A 25933-nucleotide genomic window follows, 5' to 3' on the forward strand; every position below is an offset into this window, starting at 1 on the left:
GGACATAAGAAAGGGAAAATGAGGCAAAAGGAAGGGGAGCCAGCAGGACCCTGGTGGCTTGTAGGATCCTGGCCCAGGCTTACCTGGGACCTGTTCCTGAAGAGTTTGCTTCCAGAAGGCAAAGCAATCTCAGTTCCCAAGCTTTGTATTTATAGCCAGTTTACTGAGAGTGGGTCCTCTCACTCCTAAAGAGCTCCCTCCTGTCAGGTCCCTGAACCCCAGGTTCAACCCTTTCTTCCAATGGCACAATGGGTTAGGACCTCAGGATCCTGCCTGTGTCTCCTCCCCAAGCCCTGCTCTGCACCCCAGGGAATGCCCAATCCCATGTCCCCCACTCCACTTACTCTCTGACCCAGGGCCACTGCTATCTTTGCTAATCCTTGGTCAAGAATCTCCATGTCCTGACACTGTGTCCTTTCAATGGGGACCTCCTGCTCTTACAATGTCCAGTCTCCTCACCTCAGCTTCCCAACTTCAGTCTTCTCAGTCAACATCTCATTGTCTGAAACAAGCCTTTTCTGGAACCTACAACTCTTAGAGCTTTCTCTAGGAGAACCCTAGCTGTCTTTCTGCATAGACTCCTCCTAGGCCTAAAACTCTACACCAGGGCTGGGATTCTACCTGGGTGACAACCCCCCAACCTGGTCATCCCTGAGAACTCTGCAAACAAATAATGATAATTTGTTTGGGAAAAATACATAGGCCTTGTAAATCCTCCTTTTCTGGGATGTCCTTTAGGGACTTAACAGGTGCCTTCAGACCTTCTCTTGGGCAAATGCCATAAAATCTTATCAGCCCTGGAGAAGAGGTTGATCAAAGAAGGTTGTCTAATTCTGACTAGGTATCTAAGACTTCTCAGTATTCAAGAGGGTGGACCATATAGGTATGATGTAAATAACATCCCTTGTGAATAAGCATATGGAGGCAATGAATAGATTTAAGGGATCAGATCAGGTAGACAGTGTCTGAAGAACCATGGACAGAAGTTCACAACAGTAGATAAGAGGTAGCAACAATAACAAATGTTCCAAAGAAAATGAAGAGCAAGAAACCCAAAGATGTCTGATGAGGTTCTAGAAACAGCTGAGGAAAGAAGGAAAGGGAAAGACCTACCCAAGTGAGTGCAGAATTCCAGAGAACAGCAAGGAGAGATATGGTTTACTGAAATGAGAAATGCCAAGCAAAGAAAACCACAGAATGGATAAGAAGAAATCTCTTCAAGAAAACCAGAGAGACCATTGCACACGGCAGGGAAGTTATGCTTTAGATGCTTTAAGCTAGCCTTCAACAATACGGGAACCTGAGAGATACAAGAAGAACAGGCTGGTTTTCAAAGAAGCCGAGGAAGTAGAAACAAATACATAACCCTAACCCTACATTCCTTGGGTTATAATGAAATCAAAGGAGTTTCAGAAAAAAAAAAAACAAAAAAACTTCTTCATTGACCATACTAAAGCTGCCTCATCATCATGATTGCTGGGTCACCAAAAAAATCAGAAGGCAGAAAAGATCTCAAGCTAATGAGAAGTTTCTTGACTGTCATATGCAGTGCTCTCTAGGAAGGCTGAGTACATGCATGGAGGTGGTCTCTGGGGGAAGATATCATTCCCCTAAAATGCCCCAATTTTAAAGTCCTTGATTAAACAAATCTGATTTCTTCCCTTCACCAGAGATGGCTCCCCAGTTGACATAATATTGACACAGAATCTTTTCCTTATTCTGAAGACATTCTATTTCTGAGAACAACCAGAGAAATTGTCTCCCATAATTCTGGAGATTATCAGCTTATTGCCTCCTGCTCTGGTTTTGCAACCTGGAAGGTTCGCATGAGTTATTTTCCTTCTCTCACCTTTCTGTTCTAGTCAGACATGAAACCCATAACATCCATGTTCTAGAGAAAGTCAAGTACCCACTGAGCACAATCATAAGGTTTCTTTTCATTATAAATCCTGCATGAGAGGAAAAGAGATGATCTCTGGCTGAAAACCTTCCCACATTGAGTCTACAGATGGCTTGTACCCACAGTCAAGGTTCTGCTAAGAAGCTCTGTGTTCCATTTCAATGCCTTTCCTTATTCAGGTCAGTTAGAAGATTCCTATATCTCCCATGAATGCTCTGATAGTAAACAAGAGACTGACGTTATCCTGAAGGCCTTACCACAATGATTACATTCTTAAGGTTTCTCTCCAGTGTGGATTCTCTCATGTTTAACATGATTGGCCTTCCATGTAAGTCTTTCCACAATAATTGCATTTGTAAGGTTTCTCTCCAGTGTGAATTCTTTCATGGCTAACAAGACTGCTCTTCCATGTAAAAGTCTTTCCACATTGGCTACATTTATATCGTTTCTCTCTAGTGTAGATGCTCTGATTTTCACCAGTATTCTTTTGACATGTGAAAGCCTTTCTACAGTGATTATAGTCATAAATTTTCTCTCTGGTATGGATTCTCTGATGTGCAGTAAAAGTTGTCCTTGCTCTAAAAGCCTTTCCACATTGATTACAGTCATAAGGTTTCTATCCAGTGTGGGTTCTCTGATGTACAATAAGATAAGCCATCTTTGTAAAAGCCTTTCCACATTGATCACAGTCATAAGGTTTCTCTCCAGTGTGGACTCTTCGATGTTTAACAAGACTGTTCTTCCACGTAAAACTCTTTCCACATTGATTACAGTCATAAGGTTTCTCTCCAGTGTGAATCTTCTCATGTCCACGAACAGACTTTCTATCTCTGAAAGTCTTTCCACAATGACTACATTCATAAGGTTTCTCTCCAGTGTGGATCCTCTGATGTTGAATAGGACCATTCTTCCAAGTAAAAGTCTTTGCTCATTGGCTACATTTATATGGTTTCTCTCCAGTGTGCATGCTCTGATTTTCACCAGGATTCTTTTGACCTGTGAAAGTCTTTCCACACTGACCATAGTCATAAAGTTTCTCTCTAGTGTGAATTTTCTGATGTCCAGTAAGAGATGTCCTTTTTCTAAAAGCCTTTCCACATTGATTACAGTCATAGGGTTTCTCTCCAGTGTGGGATCTCTGATGTACAATAAGTGAAGCCCTGTATGTAAAAGCCTTTCCACACTGATTACATTTATAAGGTTTCTCTCCAGTGTGGATTCTCTCATGTTCAACAAGACCACCCTTCCATGTAAAAGCCTTTCCACAATGGCTACATTCATAGGGTTTCTCTCCAGTGTGGGCTCTTTGATGAACAGTAAGCAGACCTTTCTGTTTAAAAGCCTTTCCACATTGATTACAGTCATAAGGTTTCTTTCCAGTGTGGATTCTCTCATGTTTAACAAGACTGCCCTTCCATGTAAAAGTCTTTCCACAATGATTGCATTCATAAGGTTTCTCTCCAGTGTGGATTCTCTCATGTTTAACAAGACTGTCCTTCCATGTAAAAGTCTTTCCACATTGATTACACTCGTAAGGTTTCTCTCCAGTGTGGATCTTTTGATGTTTATGAACAGACCTTCTACTTTTGAAAGTCTTTCCACATTGATTACACTCGTAAGGTTTCTCTCCAGTGTGGGTCTCCTGATGTTGAATAAGACCATTCTTCCAGGTAAAAGTTTTTCCACATTGATAACATTTATAAGATTTCTCAGCAGTGTGGGTTCTCTGATGTACAATAAAATGAGGCCTCTTTTTAAAAGCATTTTCACATTGTTTAAACTCACATGGTTTCTCTCCACTGTGTATTTTCTGAGGTGCAGTAAAATATCTCCTCTTGGCAAAACCCTTTGCACATTGTTTACAGTCATAATATTTCTCTACAGTGTGGATACTCTCAGGTGTTGTGCAGACTTCTCTCCAACTGGAGTCAGAGGGACCATCACTCAAGAATCTTTGCTTGTGAGTTTCTTTCACAGAAAGGCTTAGCACTTCAGTAATTTCCTTCATTTCCAGTCTGATCTCCCAGTCTGAAAAAAAAAAAACAATAACCCTGTAATAGCAAGTAAAATAGGATCTTCTGCTGTTTTTCTTTAATATAATCAAATGCCTCTGATTGAATCTTGCCTTTATCAATCAAGAGTGTTTACTAGGAGTAAAAGGGTGTCAGGTTTGTTCAGGGAGGACCAGTACCTTTGGTGTCTGCCAATCCCTTTTCAGGGCTCTTTCCACCTTTGGTGTCCACCTGTTCCACCCAACTCTCACCTGTGTCTCCAAGAAGCTGCAGCATGCTCAGTGGTCATACCCCAGTAAACCATTTTGGCAGATGGGCCAAACCACATTGAGAGTAACCAAGCAGTCTCAAACTCATTGGTGAGTTGGAGGTGTATCTACCCCAAGAATGTGAAGACTTCTTCTGGTGGAATGGGTGGATGAGAACAATTTGTTCCAACGGCCATGAAGGCAGATGAAGCAGGTGATGTGGAGTGCTTAGAGCTTGGTAACACACCGAAGACACCAAGGTGCATCCTGAGCCATCACCAGTCATTTTGACTCTGCCCTGTCACTGGACTATGATGACTCTGGAGGAGAGAGTGAGGTGGACGATTTCATGTAATTCTGCATCACTTAAATGCAATTTACGCACAAATCAAAAGACATCACCCATACCATTTTACTATTATGCCTGAAAGTGCTGTGGTGACAGGCAAGTGATGAAGCAGCAGGTGTGGACACACTGGGAGCTGTAGTCACAACCCTGTACAAAGGCGGCCTAGGCCATAGGGTTGTTTCTCACTGGAAGCAGTAGTGGGACTTGGCAGCCCCCTAGGTGTCTGAGCAGCCTTTTAAGGATCGCACTGCTCACCTCCTGGTGTGAGGAAGGGGGCATTGTCTGCTTACCCAACTGTGGCCCGATTACAGTGGCAGGTGGAGAATCCCTCTCTGTGGTCAAAACACAAAAAATATACAAAATCTGCAAAAACATCTGCAAAGATGATTCCATGCACCCTTGGCACATGGAATGTGTGCACACTAAAAGACAACACAAAATATAATAGACCTGAAAGACGAACTCCTCTTCTTGCAAGAGAACTCAACTAGTATCACATTCAAACAGTAGCCCTGAGTGAAACAACATTGGCAAATGAAGGTCAGCTTACTGAAATTTCAGCTGGATACACATTTTTCTGGACTGGCTACAGTGAAGGGAGTGCCGTGAAAGTGGCATGGGGTTTGCAATCAAAACTAATCTAGTTAGGAAGCTGGTATGCCGGCCAAAAGAAGTGAATGACAGGCTCATGACAATGAGGCTGTCACTCCCAGGAAAATGTCATGCCACCATTATCAGTGCCTGTGCTCCCACCATGATGAATCGTGAAGAGATCAAAGAAAAAATTTTATGAAGACCTAGAAACCCTTATCATTAATGTGCCAAAAGAGGACAAGCTTATAATTCTGCTTGACTTTAATGCTAGAGGAGGCTCAGAATACCAGGCTTGGCCAGGAGTGCTAGGGAGAAATGGTGTTGGAAACAGCAACAACAGTGGTCATTTACTGCTGAAGACATGTGCATCTCATGACCCTCTCATCACCAACATTGTTTTCTGTTTACCTAAATGCAATAAAACTTCATGGATGCACCCCCACAGCAAACATTTGCATCTAATAGACTATGTGATTGTAAGAAGAAGAGACAGACAAGATGTGAGAGGGACAAAGGCAATGTGTGGTGCAGAGTGCTGGACTGATCATAGACTTATCCTTTCCAAGCTAAATATTTGCATTCATCAAAAGTCCTGCCCCCAAGGCAAAATGACTACCAGAAGAATCAATGTCTACAAATTAGAGCACATCTCTGAGCGTGAACAGCTTGTTCCTAACTTGGAGTGAAAGTTGAGCCAATACATAATTGGCAACAGTGGAGCAGAAAAGGAGTGGGCACCTTTCAGAGATTTGGTGTACAGCACTGCATTTGCTTATCTGGGTCAGAACACTCACAAACACCAAGACTGGTTTGACAAAAATGATGGGGAAATTCAGAATCTGATAACCAAAAATGAGAACTCCATCGGATATACCAGCAGGATAGTTCATCCACCTCTAAGAAGGAAGCATTTAATTCCATCAAAAGCAAAGTACAAGCCAAGCTTAGAGAGATGCAGGATTCCTGGCTCAGTAAGAAGGCAGATGAAAGTAGGGGGCGGAGCCAAGATGGTGGAGTAGAAAGACGCACATACACATAGCTCCGAACCCACAACCCACAGAACGGCTAGAGGGGACCAACTCATGGTGAATTCTACACCCAGAGGCCACGGAGTGTTGGAGCGAGGGAGATTTCTGTTCTGGAGAGACCTGCAAACCTCTCGCGGGGGGTCCTTCGCGCTGCGGACTGGGCGCCGGGACTCAGAGCGGAGGGCGGTCCTGCAGCGGCCGCCACACCATGAGGAAAAGATCCGAGCGGGCTACAGGACGGGATCTCCAGTGGCCACGCGGGTCCCTCCACCCACGGAGGGACCTGCAAACCTCTCGCGGAGGGTCCGTCGCGCTGCGGCCGCGTGCAGCCCGGACCTGCGGCGGCCGCGGCTCCGAGAGGTACAGATCCGAGCAGGCTTCAGGGACGGGATCTCCAGCGGCGGCAAAAGCCCCTCAACCCACAGGTGACGGGGGTCGGTGAGAGAGTCTCTTTGGCGGGTCGAGAGGGGAGTGGGGTGCCCCCATGATTCGGGCCCCCCCCCAGGAGGTAGAAACTGAGAGGCGGCTGCAGACAGGGGCTCCCCAAGCGGGCGGGAGCCTGGATCCATTGTGGAAGGTCTGTACATAAACCCCCTGAGGGAACTGGGCCTGAGAGGCGGCCCTGCCCTGACCTGACCACCTGAACTTAATTCTCACACGGAATAGCAGCCCTGCCCCCACCAAAAGCCCTAAGGCGGGAAGCAGCATTTGAATCTCAGTCCCCAAACTCTGGCTGGGAGGACCAGGAGGCGAGGTGGGCGTGAGGAGAATATTCAGAGGTCAAGTCACTGGCTGGGGAGAATGCCCAGAAAAGGGAAAAGAAATAAAACTATTGAAGGCTACTTTCTTGGAGAACAGACATTTCCTCCCTTCCTTTCTGATGAGGAAGAACAATGCTTACCATCAGACAAAGACACAGAAATCAAGGATTCTGTGTCCCAGCCCACCCAATGGGCTCAGGCCATGGAAGAGCTCAAAAAGAATTTTGAAAATCAAGTTAGAGAGGTGGAGGAAAAACTGGGAAGAGAAATGAGAGGGATGAAAGAAAATCATGAAAAGCAGATCAGCTCCCTGCTAAAGGAGAACCAAAAAAATGTTGAAGAAATTAACACCTTGAAAACTAGCCTAACTCAATTGGCAAAAGAGGTTCAAAAAGCCAATGAGGAGAAGAATGCTTTCAAAAGCAGAATTAGCCAAATGGAAAAGGAGATTCAAAAGCTCACTGAAGAAAATAGTTCTTTCAAAACTAGAATGGCACAGATGGACGCTAAGGACTTTGGGAGAAAGACAGATATCACAGAACATAGAGAGAAGATTGGAAAAATGGAAGATAATGTGAAATATCCTATTGGAAAAACAACTGACCTGGAAAATAGATTCAGGAGAGACAATGTAAAAATTTTGGGACTACCTGAAAACCATGATCAAAAGAAGAACCTAGACATCATCTTCCATGAAATTATCAAGGAAAACTGCCCTGAGATTCTAGAACCAGAGGGCAAAATAAATATTCAAGGAATCCACAGAACACCGCATGAAAGAGATCCAAAAAGAGAAACTCCTAGAAACATTGTGGCCAAATTCCAGAATTCCCAGGTGAAAGAGAAAATATTGCAAGCAGCTAGAAAGAAACAATTCAAGTATTGTGGAAGTACAATCAGGATAACACAAGATCTAGCACCCTCTACATTAAGGGATCGAAGGGAATGGAATAGGATATTCCAGAAGTCAAAGGAACTAGGACTAAAACCAAGAATCACCTACCCAGCAAAACTGAGTATAATACTTCAGGAGAAAAAATGGTCTTTCAATGAAATAGAGGATTTTCAAATTTTCTTGACGAAAAGACCAGAGCTGAAAAGAAAATTTGACTTTCAAACACAAGAATGAAGAGAACCATGAAAAGGTGAACAGCAAAGAGAAGTCATAAGGGACTTACTAAAGTTGAACTGTTTACATTCCTACATGGAAAGACAATATTTGTAACTCTTAAAACATTTCAGTATCTAGGTACTGGGTGGGAGTACACACACACACATGCACACACGCACACATACATAGAGACAGAGTGCACAGAGTGAATTGAAGAGGATGGGATCATATCTTAAAAAAAAAAATGAAATCAAGCAGTGAGAGAGAAATATTGGGAGGAGAAAGGGAGAAATTGAATGGGGCAAATTATCTCTCATAAAAGAGGCAAGCAAAAGACTTATTAGAGGAGGGATAAAGAGGGGAGGTGAGAGAAAAACATGAGGTCTACTCTCATCACATTCCACTAAAGGAAAGAATAAAATGCACACTCATTTTGATAGGAAAACCTATCTCACAATACATGAGAGTGGGGGACAAGGGCACAAGCAGGGTAGGGGGGAGGATAGAGGGGAGGGCATGGGGAGGAGAATGCAATCCGAGGTCGACACTCCTGGGGAGGGAAAGGATCATAAGAGAATAGAAGTAATGGGGGACAGGATAGGATGGAGGAAAATATAGTTAGTCCTATACAACACAACTATTATGGAAATCATTTGCAAAACTACACAGATTTGGCCTATGTTGAATTGCTTGTCTTCCAAAGGGAAGGGGTGGAGAGGGAGGGAGCTAAAGAAGTTGGAGCTCAAAGTGTTAGGATCAACTGTAATGTTCTTACCACTAGGAAATAAGAAATACAGGTTAAGGGGTAAATAAAGCTATCTGGCCCTACAGGACAAAAGAGAAGACGGAGACAAGGGCAGAGAGGGAGGATAGAAAAGAGAGCAGATTGGTCACAGGGGCAATTAGAATGCTTGGGTTTGTGGGGGGAAGGGGATAAAAGGGGAGAAAATTTGTAACCCAAAATTTTGTGAAAATAAAAGTTAAAAGTTAAATTAAAAAAAAAAAAAGAAGGCAGATGAAATTCAGTATTGTGCTGATAGTAACAATCCAAAGTGCTTTTATGATTCCCTGAAAACTATTTATGGACCAAAAACCTATGGTGCATCACAACTACTCAGTCCTGATGGAGCCACATTGATTAGTGATAAGGACATGATCCTAGACAAATGGGTTCAACACTTCCATAGTGTTCTCAAGAGACCATCATCAATCAATGCTGAGGCCATTGACCATTTACCTCAGGTTGAAGTCAATTCCTCCTTAGCTAAACTTCCAAGGGAAGAAGAGGTCTGGAGGGCCATTTATTTAAGAAAAGTTTTACTAACGCATTAATATTTGGGTAAAGTTATTGCAGTGGGTGTGAGAGGAAGACAGACATACTGTTACAGGCTATAGAAAAACAAAAAGTTTTATACAATTTTATACAATTAAAATATTGAACAAGTTTAGGTGAATCCCTAAAAAATCCATACCAGAAAATAAATATGGAAGATTAGAGCCAGTATTAGCACTTACAATATCACTGGGAGTAGAACTTTAATTCTTTCATTCTTTTCTATTAAATCCCTTAGCTCTTTCCAAAGAACAATGCTCTCAAATCATAATGATCAACTTAATTTCAAAATATTGAAAAACACTGTCATGAAGAATGTAGGTAGAAGAAAAATATTAAATAAGATTTTTGGGAGTTTTACTCAGAAAACATTCATATTATTTTACCTGTACTAATTACAAGATTTATGTGCATCCTGAATACTGAATTCAAGAAAGGTTCATGAGTCATAAGTTTTCCCAGTGGAAATAGTTAAATATAAGCACATACAGTATTGTTCCTGCCAAATTATTTTTCCCATAAGTTATATTTACAATAAAGCCATAAGGAAAATGTTCATTACACCTGCTTATTACACATTAAGGGACAGAGCAAGGATGTCTATAGGCCTGATGATTTACCATCCACTTTGTTGTGCTGACATAGCTTTAATAAAACAAGCAACACATACGACATCTTCCCACATTCATGGCAATATAGTAATGATGTAAAATTCTCAAGGTAACTGGAAATCACAAGAAATACTAGTTCACTCAGCTACATTAAAATCTTTATTTTGGCATAGGGCTAATAAGCAATGCCCTTTGGCCATCCAGAAATGTCCAGCTGGGCTTTCTCTCCATGACCCCTGAATCTCATTAACTAGATGATTAAAGTTACAACACTCAGACACATCCTCCAGAACTTTCCCTATATGGGAAAACCTTCACATAGCATGAGACCTGGTTTTACTCAAGCCTGTCCCATTCTAAGACAGAAAACACAAAACCAAGGAATGGAATGGTTTTTTCCTATTCAGATGAAAACAACGAAACTCAGAACTGGATCACTTGGCCTCTTGTCTTCTTATCTCTTCCCAGTTCAAAACGCTTACACCTCTTCAGGGCAAGCACCTTATGACACCTGCAGTTGGCTTCCACACAGTCCAATCTTTTTTATCCTCTTTGCCTTTTTCCAGAAGATTAATGTTTGACCACCAAAGCCACTCTGCTTAGGAATGTATCGCCTTTTCCCCTTCACATACTGGGAATCCTGGCTTTCCCTGTACTGGGTCACTTTGTGAGGCTGGTGCTTGCTGCACTTTTTAAAGAAAGCTCTGTGTGTTTTAGGTATGTTCAGTAAAGGGCAGTGCTGTGCTTTCAACTGGGCTTCTCTGATGTCCAAGTCACTGGGACCTTTTGGCCAAGTGCTCCTAGGCAAGCACTTGGCTGAGGGCAATGAGAACAAGCTGAAAGGTGACTGGCTCCAAAGGATGGTGGAAGACTTTGACTTGACTCAACATAATGTCATTTCCCTGCTGGTCACTTTCATTCCTATTTTCCTGCTCCCTTCCCTGAGGTCACATGCAGAATACCTAGATTGGTTTTGTTATTTACCTGAGGCAAAGAGTTTTTGTTCTGACCCTTTAATTTTTGAGATAGTCATTACTTCTTTAAAAAATTTGTCTTTAAATGCCTCTGATCAATAAAATAAAAATCCTTCTAAAAAACACAATTTTTGAAAAATATGGCATTTCCCATGTCTGAAAATATGTGTCTAATACAGGAGTGAGAGTTCATCATCCCTTTCTACAGAAGAGAACAGCATGCTTCACTACTGATCCTCTTGCACCCCTTCCTTTCTAGAGATTCAGAGACACCTTGAAGGATTGGGACAAAGGTCTAAGGGATTTGGAGTAAAAATTTCTCATTGGCACCTTAAGTGGTAAACAATCATCCAATTTGATTACAAAGAATAACTTCTGGGAAAAGAAGTATGTGCATCTTTCCATCTTAACAGCTAACCCTTTTCTTCTGCAGTGGTTCCAAACCATCATGATCAGGAATACATAGCTTTTGGAGATCCTACAGTGACTCCCTCAAACTGTGACTGCTTCTGACTATGTGCAACTTAGTCTTTCAGTTACTCAACTTCACATCAAATTGTTTCCAAACTTCCAGGAAGGTTAGACATTCATGTGCAAAAGGTCACAAGCATGCCAAGACCCTTGGTGGCTGTCTATCACTGCACTAGAGTCATTCTGCCCTTCTTGGTCTATCTTGTAATCAAGTTTTATCAGACCTGAAATCACCTGAACAAGATCTGATTTGGGTTTGCATTCTTGCAGCACTGAGGGCAGTCTATTGGAAAACCATCTTTGCCAAGCATGCACAGTAGGGCCCAGCAGGAAACCATCATGGACCACCACCACCTTGCTATAAAAAACAGACCTTAAAATGCCCCTCATGCTGAGGTTATTTTCTAAATGAAACTTCTCCTCTGTTCATGTTACACTTCCTCTGTCTGGCATGTTCTCAAAAGACTTGGTTGGCTAGTTGTTCGGTACAGTTTTAGTGAAAGTATAGCCAGTCTATCAGTGGTAGAAACAGCAAAATCATGTCTGAAGAAATTCTATCCTTTCAAAAGTTTTCTTCATATATAAACATTAATTTAAAAAAACCCACCAAAGCAATATTTGCAATTGACCTTCAAATACATTTGTCATTTAAGGCAGCACTTGCCATCAACCAATAGAAAAATAAATATTGAAAACAGTAATTAGCACTTCACTTTAATTGGTTAGAGTTATTAAAAAATGAATTTCCATCCCCTAGGAGGAGCTCGTGAAAAATGCTCCATTTTCCACATCATCACTGTGTGAGCACTTCCACTGTACTCTGTTTAAAAATCTGTTGATCCCACTGCTGTGCCATCTTTCCCATATGTTGCTTTATCTCTCATCACCATTACTTTGTTGGTTCAGATCGCTGTCACCCCATAGCTGACACACTGTCAGAACCTGCTGATTGGTCTGGCTGCCTCAGTTCACCCCAAGTTAGGTCCTTCCTCCACCCAGATATCAGAATCTTCATTCTAAACCTCTCACCTCACTATGTCACCACCTACTCAAAACTTCCCATGGTTCCTCAGCAAAAGTATGAAATGGAAAACCCTCTGTAGTGAACTTAAAGCCCTTCCCCACCTACACCCTCCCTCACTCTTCCAGTCCTGTTTCACCCTTTCCCCCAGATCCATATAGGTTATAATCCATCTGTTTGGTCCTCCTTTCTCTTCTGGGGACAGGATGCTCTACCTTCTGACTCCGTGGGGTTTTGTTTCCAGCCCTATTATTTACAAAGTTATCCCTGGCTTCCCTGAATCCCCCCCTAGAGCCCATCTCACACAATAAGCCTTTCCCAGTCCCCCTTAAATTTAGGGCCTTCCCTCTCTGGACTAGCTCCAATTCATTCTGTTCAGAGAAGGTTTCTACATAGTGGTTGGCAAGCTGTCTGCACCCCAGACCGTAAGCTCCACATGAGCAGCAGACAGTCATTGCATTGCTTTATGCGCTTGGTGCTTCGCATAGGGTATGGAACAGAGCAGGCTCTTGGAGGTTTGTTGACTTGAAAAAAGTCTACAGAAGAGGTCAGACAGAAGACCCTAACTTCGTTTATACTTTCAGGGGAATTTCATGCCCCCAAATTCCAAAGAATGGTTTTTTTTTTTTACATCATAGATTTATCCCTAGAAGGAAAATGAAAGGCCATGGGGAGCAAATCCCTCATTTTACAGATGGGAAAAGTGAACCTCATTAATTCTGTGATGGATTCAGAAAGCCACTACTAGGAAACATCTGAAAAAATGAATTCTAAGTCAGGTCATTCTGCCCCCACACTGAGCACTTGCCTCACCACAACACATAGCAGCCTCCTATAACCCAGTTCCCATATACCTGCTTTCACCTCACTCACCTGGACAGCAGCTCCTCAAGCCTTCTTGCTGCAGCATCCATGGTGCTTCCCTTTGCTCAAAATAAGAGATCACATCTTCTCTGGGAACTGGAAGTCCTGGGCATGGGGAGTCAGGAATGAGCATGGAGAGAAACTTGGCATTCAGACACAGAGTTGCTACATATTGTGATTCACTCCATAACGTTCACACATGAGTCTGTACTTACCAATTAGTGCTTGTAATGCAAGAAATCCTAAGCAGAATGTGCTGCATCACCCTGTTGTACAACCTGCTCTGAGTTCCATTCTGTCAGAAACTCTTAAATGCTAAACTGGCTAAAAAGATTTATTGTGCAAGACCAGCCTCAAGCCCCAGTAACAGGGACCTTCATCAACCAGTTTTTACACTCTCCCCTATCCTATTACTCATGCCAAGAAACCCACAGCAAAGCTGTGTACTCTTCATTTGGAGTGTTTTTGCCTTTTCAGGTGAGATTCTCCTGCTAGCAAACTTGATAGGCCCTATTTGGTCTAAATTCTATTTCTTGAACACTCTCTTATTCCTGGCAAAGCTAGGGACATGTAAGCAAGGACCCGGGGTGGTTCCTAGGACTCCTGAAGGACAGTCTCATAGCATTTCTTTTCTAAGCTTTGGGGAGAGGTGAGGGAGAAGATCAAGGCACCAGGTTAGAAACACAAAATTTGGTCTTGGTGAACCTTCCTCAAGGAAGGATGAACTCATGGCACATTTGGCTTTCTCTAGAAATGAGAGGCAGCAGATGGTGCAGTGGAGAGAGCTCTGGGCCTAGAGTGAGGTGTGCCAGAGTCTAAATCCATCTCAGAGAGTTACCAGCTATGTGCCACAGGACAAGTCTCTAAATCTCCATTTGCCTCAGTTTCCTCAACTGTCAAATGGGGAGAAAAATATCACCCATTTGGAAGGTTGCTGTGATAATAAAGTAACATGATATTGTAAAGAAAGCCCTTGACCCAGCACCTGATATACAGTAGGTCAAAACAAATGCTTCTTCCCTTCCTTTCCCACCATCTCTGCTGGAATTTGAGGGCAATAGGAAGGAGGATTCAGGACAATCTTGCTCAAGGGGGGACAATTAGCAGGCATAATTGATGCCTGTTTAAACGGAGAATATTCCAGATCATAGACCCATCCCAGAGAGGATGGGCTTGTAAGGAGAAGCCACCTGAGCAGCTTTCTGAGACTTGGCAGACACAATTCCCATCCAGGTGGAGTTCAGACTGAATGACGTTGAGGTTGGCTCCATGTCTCAGATCCTTCTACACTAATTTGAAGCTGCCTAGAGGTGGGAGGCTTCAGGAGCAACAAGGAAACCCTCACATTCCTGTTCCACAATGCAAAGATTTTTTTATAGGAAACACGAGGCAGCAGGACAGGAGACCAACAATCTTCTCTCTAATAACTGATAAATTCTCCAAACCCTGCACACCAGGGGATGAAGACATCCCTTTCATGGCAGACTCAGTGTTACCAGAGGAAGTGTCCTTACCCAGGGAGAGCAGGTTCCAGACATTCTCCAGCATGACCCCCCTGTACAGCTCCTTCTGAGCATGGTTCAACAGGCCCCATTCCTCCTGGGTGAAGTCCACAGTCACGTCCTTGAATGTCACCAACCCCTAAATCATTAAAAGTCATAGAATGTAGAGTGTAAGAAAATTTGAGATTTTAATACTCCAACCCTTATCACCTTACAAAACAATCTGTCTGGTCAGAGGACAATGATGACTCTGGAGGAGAGAGTGAGGCTGAGGACTTCACGCAACTCTGCCTCACTTAAATTCAATTTATGCATGAATCAAAAGACATTACCCATACCATTTCACTATTATGCCTCAAAGTCCTGTGGTGAGAAGCAAGTGATGAAGCAGCAGGTGTGAATACACTGGAGCTGTAGTCATAACCCTATACATAGGCAGCACAGGCCATAGTGTTGTTTCTCACTGGAAGCAGCAGTGGGACTTGGGAGCCCACTGGGTGTCTTAGCAGCCTTTTCAGGATCACACTGCTCACCTCCTGGTGTGAGGAAGGAGGCTAGAAAAGGTGCCCTAAACATTGTCTGTTTACCCAATCCTGGCCTGAGTACTGCGGCAGGCAGGGAATTCCACTGTGCGGATGAAAAGCAAAGAAATGGACAAAATGTATGAAAACATCTGCAAAGAAGATTCCACTCGCTACTGGCACATGGAACAGACACACACCAATAGACAACACAAAATCTAGTAGACGTGAAAGAAAAACTGCTCTTGTTGCAAGAGAACTCAACAGGTATCACATCCAAATAGCAGCCCTGAGTGAAACAAGGTTGGCAAATGAAAGTCAGCTTGCTGAAGTTGGAGCTTGATACACCTTTTTCTAGAGTGGGCACACTGAAGGGGAGTGCCATGAAGCTGGTGGGGGTTTTGCAATCAAAACTAATTTAATTAGCAAGCTGGTATGCCTCCCAAAAGGAGTGAATGACAGACTCCTGACAATGAGATTGCCACTCACAGGAAAACACCATGCCAACGTCATCAGTGCCTATGCTCCCACCATGAGAAACCCTGATGAAGTCAAAAGAAAAATTTTATGAAGACCAAGAGGCCCTTATCATCAATGTGCCAAAAGACTTATCATTCTGGGTGACTTTAATGCTAGAGTAGGCTCAGACTACCAGACTTGGTAGGGAGTCCTAGGAAGGAATGGAGTTGGAAATAGCAACAGCGATGGTCATTTACTGCTGAAGACTTGTGCATTGCATGACCTTCTCATCACCAACACTGTCTTCCCTTTACCTAAATGCAATAAAAGTTCATGGATGCACCCTCGCAGCAAACACTGGCATCTCACAGACTATGTGATTGTAGGGAGAAGAGACAGACAAGATGTGAGAGTGACAAAGGCAATGTGTGGTGCAGAGTGCTGGACAGATCATAGACTTATCCTTCACAAGCTAAATATTCACATTCATAAAAAGTACTGCCCCCAAAGCAAAATCACTACCAGAAGAATTAATGTCAACAAAGTAGAGCTCTTCCCTGAGGGTGAACAGTTTGCTGCTGACATGTAGAGAAACCCGAGTCAATACACAGTTGGCAACAGTGGAACAGAAAAGGAGTGGGCATCTTTCAGAGATTTGGTGTACAGCACTGCATTGGCTCATTTGGGTCGGAACACTCACAAACACTAAGACTGGTTTGATGAAAATGATAGGGAAATTCAGAAGCTGCTAAATGAAAAATGAGACCTCCAGGATATACCAGCAGAATAGTTCAACCACCTGTAAGAAGGCAGCATTTAACTTCATCAAAAACAAAGGACAAGCAAAGCTTAGAGAGATGCAGGATTCCTGGCTCAGTAAGAAGGCAGATGAAATTCAGTTTCATGCTGATAATAACAATCTAAAGGGCTTTTAAGATTCCCTGAAAGCTATTGATGGACCAAAAACTTATGGTGCATCACAACTACTCACTGCTGGAGTCACATTGATTAGTGATAAGGACATGATCCTAGAGAGATGGGCTGAACACTTCCATTGTGTTCTCAACAGACCATCCAAAATCAATGCTGAAGCCACTGATGGTTTACTTCAGGTTGAATTCAGTCCCTCCTTAGCTGAATTTCCAACTGAAGAAGAGGTTTTCAGGGCCTTTAGGTTCCTTTCATGTGTCAAAGCCTGATTTTACTCCAGCTGAGATTTACAAGGTGGGGGGACCATTGCTCTTTCAAAAGCTGACTGAATTTTCTAGGTTATATGGCAAGAGGAGGTTATCCCCCAGAAGTTCAAGGATGCCTCCATTGTCCATCTCTATAAGGATAAAGGGAAAAGACTGTCCTGTGAGCATTAACAGGGGGATCTCTCTCTTAATCACTGCTGGCAAAGTTCTTGCTAGAGTCCTCCTTAATAGGCTGCTCCTTCACCTGGAAGATGGCCATTCACCTGAGAGCCAGTGCTGCTTCAGAAAGGGCCAAAGAACAGTTGATATTGTGTATACTTCCTGACAACTTCAGGAGAAATGCCAGAAGCAGAACAGAGCTTTGTACACAATGTTTGTAGATATGACCAAGGCCTCTGACACTGTTAGTCATGAGGGCTTATAGAAAATTATGTCAAAATTTGGTTTCCTGGAGAAGTTCATCAATATTGTACATTAATTTCATGATGGCATGGTTGCCCAGGTTTTGGATAGTGGACAATGCTCTTGTACCTTCCCAGTCACCAATGGAAACAGGGCTGTACGCTTGCAATCACGATTTTTAGCATGATGTTTTCAGCCACATTGACAAATGCTTTCAGTGAGGATGAACATGGCATCAAGGTCAACAACAGTAATGATGGCAGGTTCTTCAATTTGAAAAGGCTACAAGCCAAGACCAAACTGGAGGGAGTGTGGGTGCATGATTTTCTGTTTGCAGATGATTGTGCACTCAATGCACCCTTGGAAGCTGAGATGCAACAAAGTAGGGATCAATTCTCTGCTCCCTGTGCTAATTTTGGCCTAATAATTAATACCAAGAAAACAAAGGTGATCCATCAGCCACCACCACACCATCCATACATGGAAATATCAGTTACAACAAAAGAAGAAGTTTTGAATGTTGTGGATAAGTGTGCTTTCCAGGGATGTACACATTGACAATGAGCTTGATGCACACATTGCCAGAGCTAGCTCAGTGTTTGGGAGGCTCTGAAGAAAATTTTGGGAGATAAGAGTTATTAGACTGACTACCAAACTGAAGGTCTACAGAGCCACTGTGCTGACCTCAATGCTATATGCTTGACAATCTATCACTGCCATACCAGGAAACTGAATTGCTTCTATTTGAACTGTCTTAGGAAGATTCTGAGGACCACCTGGCTGGATAAGATACCATACTCTGAAGTGTTTTCTGGAGTTGAACTGCCAGTATCCAAACTCTGCTTCAGAGAGAGCAACTCTGATTGGCTGGCCATGTTGTTCAAATGCAAAATGTACTCTTGCCAAAAAGACTATTTTATGAAGAAGTTGCATGGGACAGGCAATCACATGGTGCCCAGAAGAAACAATACAAGGACACTCTCAAGAACTTTGGATTTGACTGTGCAACATGGGAGACACTGTCGCAGGACTACTCAGCATGGTGTGCCCACATAAGAAAAGGTGCTGTGCTCATTGAGCAAAGCAGAATTGAGACAGCACAAAGTAAATGCAGGATGTGCAAATCTGGGATATCCTCCCCAATAATTCCAATGGACTGTATGTGCCCACCCTGTGGTAGAGCATTCAAAGCTTGTGTTGGTCTGATCAGCCACAGCTGGACACACTGGAATTTCACTTTATCAAGGTGAGGTCATTTTGGTCCTCTTCAAAGATGAAGGACAGCAACCAATGTGAAAATATGTTTCCTATGAATGTATAAGTAGAGTCTACATCAGACTGCATGCTGTCTTAAGGTGGGGGAGAAAATTCAAAACTCAAAATCTTATGGAAGTGAATGTTGAAAACCAAAAATAAATTAATTATGAAAAATCAAAACAAAACAAAACAAAAAGAGCCTTGACATCATCTGCCAAGAAATTATCAAGGAAAAGTGTGCTGACAACCTGGAAAGTGAGGATAAAGTTGAAATTGAGTGACTCCACTAATCACCTGCTGAAAGAGATCCCCAAATGAAAACTCTGAGGAATGTTATGTCCAATTCCAGAGCTCCAAGGTCAAGGAGAAAATATTGCAAGGGCACAGAAAGAAACAATTCCAGTAGGCATGGAGCCACAGAAAGGATCACACAAGACTGAGGCAGCTTCCAGATAATGTAGGAGCAAAGGGCTTGGAATGTGATATTGTGGAGGGCAAAGGAGCTAGGATGGCAAGTACCAATCACCTTCCCAGCAAAACTGAGTATGATCCTTGAGGGAAAAAAACTAAATGTGCAATGAAACAGAGGACTTCCAAGCATTCCTGAAGAAAAGACTAGACCTGGAGAGAAAATCTGACTTTGAAATACAGGACTCAAGAGAAGCATAAACAGATCAACACTAAAGAGATTCAATAAGATTCATCTCTTGTTTAATTGAAACTTTTAAAATCTGAAACATTAGTACAAATACGAAAAGAACAAATAAAGAAACCCAAATATAAGAAAATGAAAATAATACAAAATAAGAAAAGAAACAAAGCCTTGCTGTGTGCACACCAGAGTGAGAGAGAGGATTCAAAATATGCAGCAATAAGTGTCCATTTCAATAAATAGTGTGTTCACCCTTTGTGGCCACCACAACAATGGTGACATGACTGGCACTTGACTTTGTTTGGACTGTGCTGAGAGCTGGCCATCATTTCTTTCCTTCCTTGTAAACTGTCTTCACTTGTCTGCTCTGTCCTACTGACTTTGAAGGTTGAACTATTTCCATTCCTACATGGGAAGATGATACCTGTAACCTCTAAGATCTTTCTGATTATGGGGGCACTGAGGAGGAGTAGGTATAGAGAGAGGGCACAGGTGTAAGTGGAATATGATGGGACAATATTGAAAAATATGAAGTAAAAAGCTGAGTAAAAGGAATGTACTGGAAGAAAGGGAAATGGAAAGGTAGAATGAGGTAAATTATCTCACATAAAGAGGCATGAAAGACATGTTAGAGTGGAGGGGAAGATGGGAGAGGTGCCAGGGAAGACCTTATTCTCATCAGCACTGGCTGCAAAAGGGAATAACATACAACTCACTTAGAGATTTATCTTACCCTACAGGAAAGTAGGAAGGGAAGGGGATAAGAGAGTAGGAAGAGGTGCTCATAGAAGGGAGGGGATAGTGGGAGGGGGAGATGATTGTCAGAAGCAAAACAGTTTTGAGAAGGCTCAGGGTGAATGGAGAAAGAAAACCGAAAAAAGATGGGGTACTAGGATGGAGGGAAAGGGACTTAGCAAACATAATTTTTAATAAAAACTTTCAAAGCAAATTTCTCTGAAAAAGGCATCAAGTCTCACATAAATAGAGAAGAGAAAGATACTTATGAAAAGAAGAGTTATTGCTTAGTTGATAAATGATCAAAAAATGTGGAGTCAGTTTTCACATGTAGTAATCAAAGGTATCCATAGCCACATGATCAAATGCCCCAAATCACTATTGAGTAGAGAAATACAAATTAAATCAATTCTGCAATACAAGCTCAAACTTATTAGATGGCTAATAGGACAAAAAATGAGAAGGACAAATGTTGGAATGGTTGTGGGAAAATTGATGTTGGTGATCTCAGAAAAGCCTGTGAAGACTTACAGGAGCTGATGCAAAGTGAGATGAGCAGAACCCAGAGAACACTGGACACAGGAACAGCAACATTGTAACAATGATGATCTGTGAATGACTTAGCTCTCCTCAGCAATACAACACTCTAAGACAACTGCAAAAGGCTTAGGAAAGAAAATGCTACTCATACTCTGAGAAAGAACTGGTGGGCCCTGAATGCAGATGGATGGATACTTTTGCTTACTTAATTTCTCTTGGGCTTTTCTGTCTGTTTTCATTCATAGCATGACTGATGGACTGACCTGGAAATATGTTTCACATGACTGAACATGTATAACCTGTACTGAATTGCCAATATCATTAGTGAACTTGGCCTCAAAAATGTCAAACCAAATCCTATCACAATGAGGATCTAGACAGATGACATTGTTGGAATAGCTGTGTCCATCCCCTCCTACTGGGGCATGTAGCCCTTTGAGGGAATAAGAAAGGGGCACCGTACCTACCTGGTTGCCACCTGTGCTGCCCTATTCAGCCTGTCACTAGCAAGGAACCTGAGACTTCTTACAACAGGATCAAATGAGAGAAAATGTGTAAGCTGAATCAGGTGGCACATAGTAGGTCCATGTAACCAGCTCCAGCTTCATTTTCCAGTCTTTCTACACCTCACTCCCCTCCTCCACCTCTTCTCTGACCCACAGACACAAGCCTTCTGGTTGACTCTTGACCAAATTCCCCACCTCCTGACTTTAGCCTTTCTAATGGCTGTCTACCATGACAGGAAAGTTCTCTATTCTGACCTTGGCCTCTGGGTTTCCTTCATGTCTCAGATAAAATTTCACTTTCTACAACAATTATTTTCCTCTTCCCCAAAACTGTTAAGGCCTTCCCTCTCAGAGGTAACTCCATCTGATACTGTGCAGAGCTAGTTTGGACAAACCTGCTGACATGTGGGGTGGCTAAGTGGCCCTGTGAATGGAGAGCTGGCTCTGGACTCAGGAGGACCTGAGCTCCAATCTTGCCTCAAACACTAGCTGTGGGACTCTGGGAAAGCCAGACTGAACCCTGCTTGTCTCACTTTCCTCCTCTGTCAAATAAGTTGGAGAAGGAAATGGCAAACCACTGAGGCTCTCTGCCAGGAACAACCCAATGGGTCTAGAAGACTCAAAGAGCCAGACAGGAATCAAAAACAGCTAAATAACAAAAACAAATATTTACTGACTGGACCCAATAAATGGTGCATGGGAGGGACTGCGGGAGACTGGGGACACCTGCCTGAGCTACTGTAAGGAGGGAGAGCTTGAAAACACACAGGGGAGGGCAGAGATGTGAGGAGGGGGAGTTCATGCTCCATATGCCAAAGAGAAAGGGCATCAGTTTAAGCCAGAGGAGCAGAGCAGTGCAGTGTTGTTACTACCTCGTTCAATTTCATGCCTATCTTTGTGCAGAAATGCTCCATGATGACCATGTTGGCAGCTTCGTAGACCATGCTCTACATCTATGGCAATGGCTTCATGAGCTGATGTCTAGGCACAGACTGCACTCACCTGGGCAGGGTGGCTGTGGCTCCCAGCAGCCATTCCCTTTGGTTCCAAGCTCTCTCCTGGGGCCAGACCTGGGTCCTGGGCAGACTGAGTTGGGCAGGGAGAAGGATCGCACAGTGGGAGGGGTGTTGCTGTTCTCTTCCAGGACTGCAGGCTTACCTACAGGGATTCACAAAGGTGAGGCCCCAGAGCAGTTACAAAGGCTCTGGCACCACCCTCAGAGAAGAGACTCCACCCTACAGAGGGAGGGTCAGGCTTGGAAATGCAGATAGTCTGAACAGGAAGACTCCTTACCCTCCCTCTCTTACTCCTTCTCTCCTACTTCCCCTCCCCCCATTCTCCCAGAGACTCAGGAGGCAGAGGCGACTTGGGATCCTAGATGGGTTGAGAACAGTCAGAACCTCAATGCCTCCTCAGTCAGAGCTCTCCCTCCACATGGTCCTCTGCCCTCCCTGCATCCCCCCTCCCTGACTCACAGACACATTATTTGGAGTACAGACTGACTGATTGATCTAAGAAAGAGGGAAGCTAGGGAAGATTGAGGAAGGGGAGGGCTCTTGAATTATCAGGGGAAGCCTGAGGCTGGGAGACTAAATCCAGTCTGGAATTTAGTGTCCAGGCCTGGGACTTGAGATAGGGCAGCAGGAGGTCAGGTGAATGGGAACAGGGGTAGGGTCTGGGAGACAAGACCATGCAACATAGCTCATGGAGGGAGATGAGGGACAGTGGAGGGGCAGAAGGGATCCTGGGGGATAGAGCCTGGGGAAGAAGGATGACTGTTTCCTGAGGTCTCACTAGGAGCTCGGGAGGACTATTGGGATGCTTTGGTATTGCTTAGGCTTGGAATCCCTAAAAGTAAGCTGGAGAGAGGGAGCCACATGCCTGGGATCTGACAGGGAAGGAGCCCCAGAGCCATGGGTACACATCAGGGAGGCCAGGAAAGAGGTTTGGCACATGTGTCCAAACCTGGGTAGGTAGGAAGGAAGGGATCTCCAAAGGGAACTGAATCTGGAGACAGGACACAGGGGCCTGACAGAAGGCTGAAATCAAGACTCCCAAAATCCTAGGGGCAAAGTCTGCAATCTGGAAAAGTGTTATCCAATGGAAAATCTGGGGAAGGTGAAGCAGGAATTTAGGAAGTGAAGGGGAGTCTAGGAAAGAGGTAGGGGCAGGGAGCTCATCCAGGAGCCAGGCTTGGGAGGAAGGTGTGCTCCTGCCAGATCTAGAGGTCACTCACCATGAGGTCACATGAGGAGGAGACTGAACTGCAGGGGAAACCAAGAAATGGAGGGGGGAAGGGCGGTCTGACTCAGACCTACCTGGGACCCGCAAGCACAGAGATGGGGTGCAGAAGGCAGAGCGATCTAGTTCCAGGGAAGGAAAGGAAAGAGATTTGAGGTCCAGAGAGAGCAGAGCATTCTGGGCTCAAACACTTCCTGCTCCTGGCCAGCCCACCCTGGGAGCGTCTTTCTATCCCCAAAAGCCCCACCTCCTCCAGTCCCCAAGGCCCCCAGGATGGCTGGGCCCTTTCCTCCAATCACACCCAGGTCTAGAGCTCAGAGATCCTGGCTGCCTCTCCTCCCTAAGCCCTGCCCTCCTTCCCATTTAATGTCCTCTCCAAAGCAATGATCCCTCCTCTGCCCTAAACTCCTCCCAGGCCTTCAACCTCTACGCCCACTCCACTGTGTTCAAACTGCACCTAGGCCACCACCAACCCCGCCCCTTCCTGGTCCCCCCCAGAGCCCCTCCTCTCCAATGTCTCCACCCTCTTCCTTCCTCCCTCCCTCCACACCCACCCTCTCCTCCCCTAAGCAGAAACAGAACTTTTGTAACCCTGCAGCACCAGCCAAACTCATTAATGGACCCTATGCAAATGGCTCCTGGGAAAATTGGGATGCACTATACCATTTGTAACTCAAATCCGGATTGGATTGGACTGAGTTCTCCCACTGTAATTGTGATCTTTGACCCTCTACAAGGTGGCCAGATACTGAGGCAACATAGACCCATAATTGGCCATTAAGACTTTAGAATTGTAAGCTTAAGAATAAAAGGTTACTGGATCAGACTGACTCCATCTTAACAGGGTGTAGGGTGTGTTCAGGGAAGAGAAGTCCCTACTGTGTTGGGGACTCCTGAACCCTTTTCAGGGCTGCTCTCCATATTGGATCCACCTAATTCTCACCTGTGGTTCCCAGAAGCTGTAACAAGTGCAGGGGTCACATCCTTGTAAACCATTTCCTCAGAGCAGACAAACCAGGAGGAGGAAAACTGAGTGGGGGGGGGGGCAGGGAGTGTGCTTGCCCCAAGCATGTGAAGACTTCCACAGTGGAATGGGTGAATGAAAACAATGTGTTCCAGAGGTCAAGAAGGCGGCTTAGAGTTTAGTTAGACATAGAAGATGCCAAGGGCATGCACTGCATTTTGATCCAACCTCAGCCACCTCGATTCTGTCCTGTCACTAGGTTGTTGTATCTATAGAAGAGTGAGGCTGAAGACTTCATGCAGCTCAGCCTCAGCTACATCCAACTTGGAAGGCAGCCAAAAGATGTCACCCATTCCATCTGACCATTTTTGCTTTTCTCAGTGTTCTGTGGTGTCAGCAAGTGACAAAGCAGCAGACCAGGAAACCCTGGGAGATGTCATTACAATCCTGTACAGGTGGCCCAGCATATCAGGTTATCTCTCACTGGCAGCAGCAGTGGGATTTGGCAGCCTCTGGGTGTCTGAGCAACCCTTTCAGGACCTTACCCCTCCCTACCAGGTGTGATAAAGGGGCCAGAAAATGTCCCCCAAAATTGTCTGCTTACCCAAACCTGGCCTGATGACCACAGCAGGCAAGGATTCCACCCTTCAGTCAAAACACACAAAAACTGTACAAAAATTTCTGCAAAGATGATTCTGCTCACTTATCAGTACATGGAATTTTCACACACTTATGGACAAAACAAAATTCACTAGACCTGAAAGAGGAATAGTTCTTGTTTCAAGAGACTTCAGCAGATATCGCAAGCAAACAGCAGCCCTGAGTGAAGCAAAGCTGGCAAAGGAAAGCCAAATTATTGAAGGTGAAGCTAGATACAGGCTTCTCTGTAGTGGCTAAGGTAAAGGGGAGCACTGGGAAGCTAATGCAGGTTTTTCAATTAATACTAATATAATCAGGAAGCTTGTATGCCCATCTAAAGGACTGAATGACAGGCTCATGACAATGTGATTGTCACTTGCCAGAAAACATCCCCCAAACATTGTCAGTGCCTGTGCTCTCATCATGATGAACACTGATGAGGTGAAGGAAAAATTTATGAAGACCTATAGACCTAGGCCTAGAGACTCATCATCAGTGTGCTAAAAGAGGACAAGCTGATGTAATTCTGTAATGCTAGACTAGGCTAAGGGTGATGGCAGAGAGTCCTTGGGAGTAATGCTGGAAACAGTAACAGCCACGCTCCCTTACCATTGAAGACTTGTGCATCTCAGGACGTTTCCTTTACTAAAATTTTTTCCTTTCACCTAAACAAACTAAAACTTTGTGGATGGACCCTTACAGGAAACATTGGAATTTAAGAGACTATGTAGTTGTAAGGAGAAGAGACAGACAGAATATAAGAGTGATGAATGCAATGTGTGGTGCAGAGTGCTGGAATGATCACAGACTTATCCTCTCCAAGCTGTATATTTGCATCCAACAATAGCAGCAGCTCCAGGTCTACATGACTAGCAGAAACTTAATGCTAGAAGACTTCTCTGAAGAGGAACAGTTGTTTTCAACTTGGAGGGAAATTTGAGTCAACAAACAGTTGGCAACTGTGGAATAGAAAAGGAGTGGATAGTGTTCAGAGAAATGGTGGATAACACTGCTTTTATTCATCTGGATCAGAACAGGAACA

At 43.9% G+C, this 25933-nt stretch overlaps 1 protein-coding gene across 1 annotated transcript in view; it reads right to left on the reverse strand.

Moving 5' to 3' along the window:
• Window positions 1-1424: 1424 nt before the first annotated feature.
• The window catches only part of LOC140502780 (uncharacterized), a 52064-nt gene continuing 27555 nt past the window's right edge, over window positions 1425-25933 (reverse strand). Inside the window, 2 exon segments of the mRNA XM_072606778.1 lie at window positions 1425-2234; window positions 2236-3563. Coding sequence (XP_072462879.1) covers window positions 2096-2234; window positions 2236-3563 — 1467 coding nt within the window. The 3' untranslated portion in view covers window positions 1425-2095.

The sequence above is a fragment of the Notamacropus eugenii genome, chromosome 4 (genome assembly GCF_028372415.1).
Source record: "Notamacropus eugenii isolate mMacEug1 chromosome 4, mMacEug1.pri_v2, whole genome shotgun sequence".
NCBI classification, from domain to species: Eukaryota; Metazoa; Chordata; class Mammalia; order Diprotodontia; family Macropodidae; genus Notamacropus; species Notamacropus eugenii.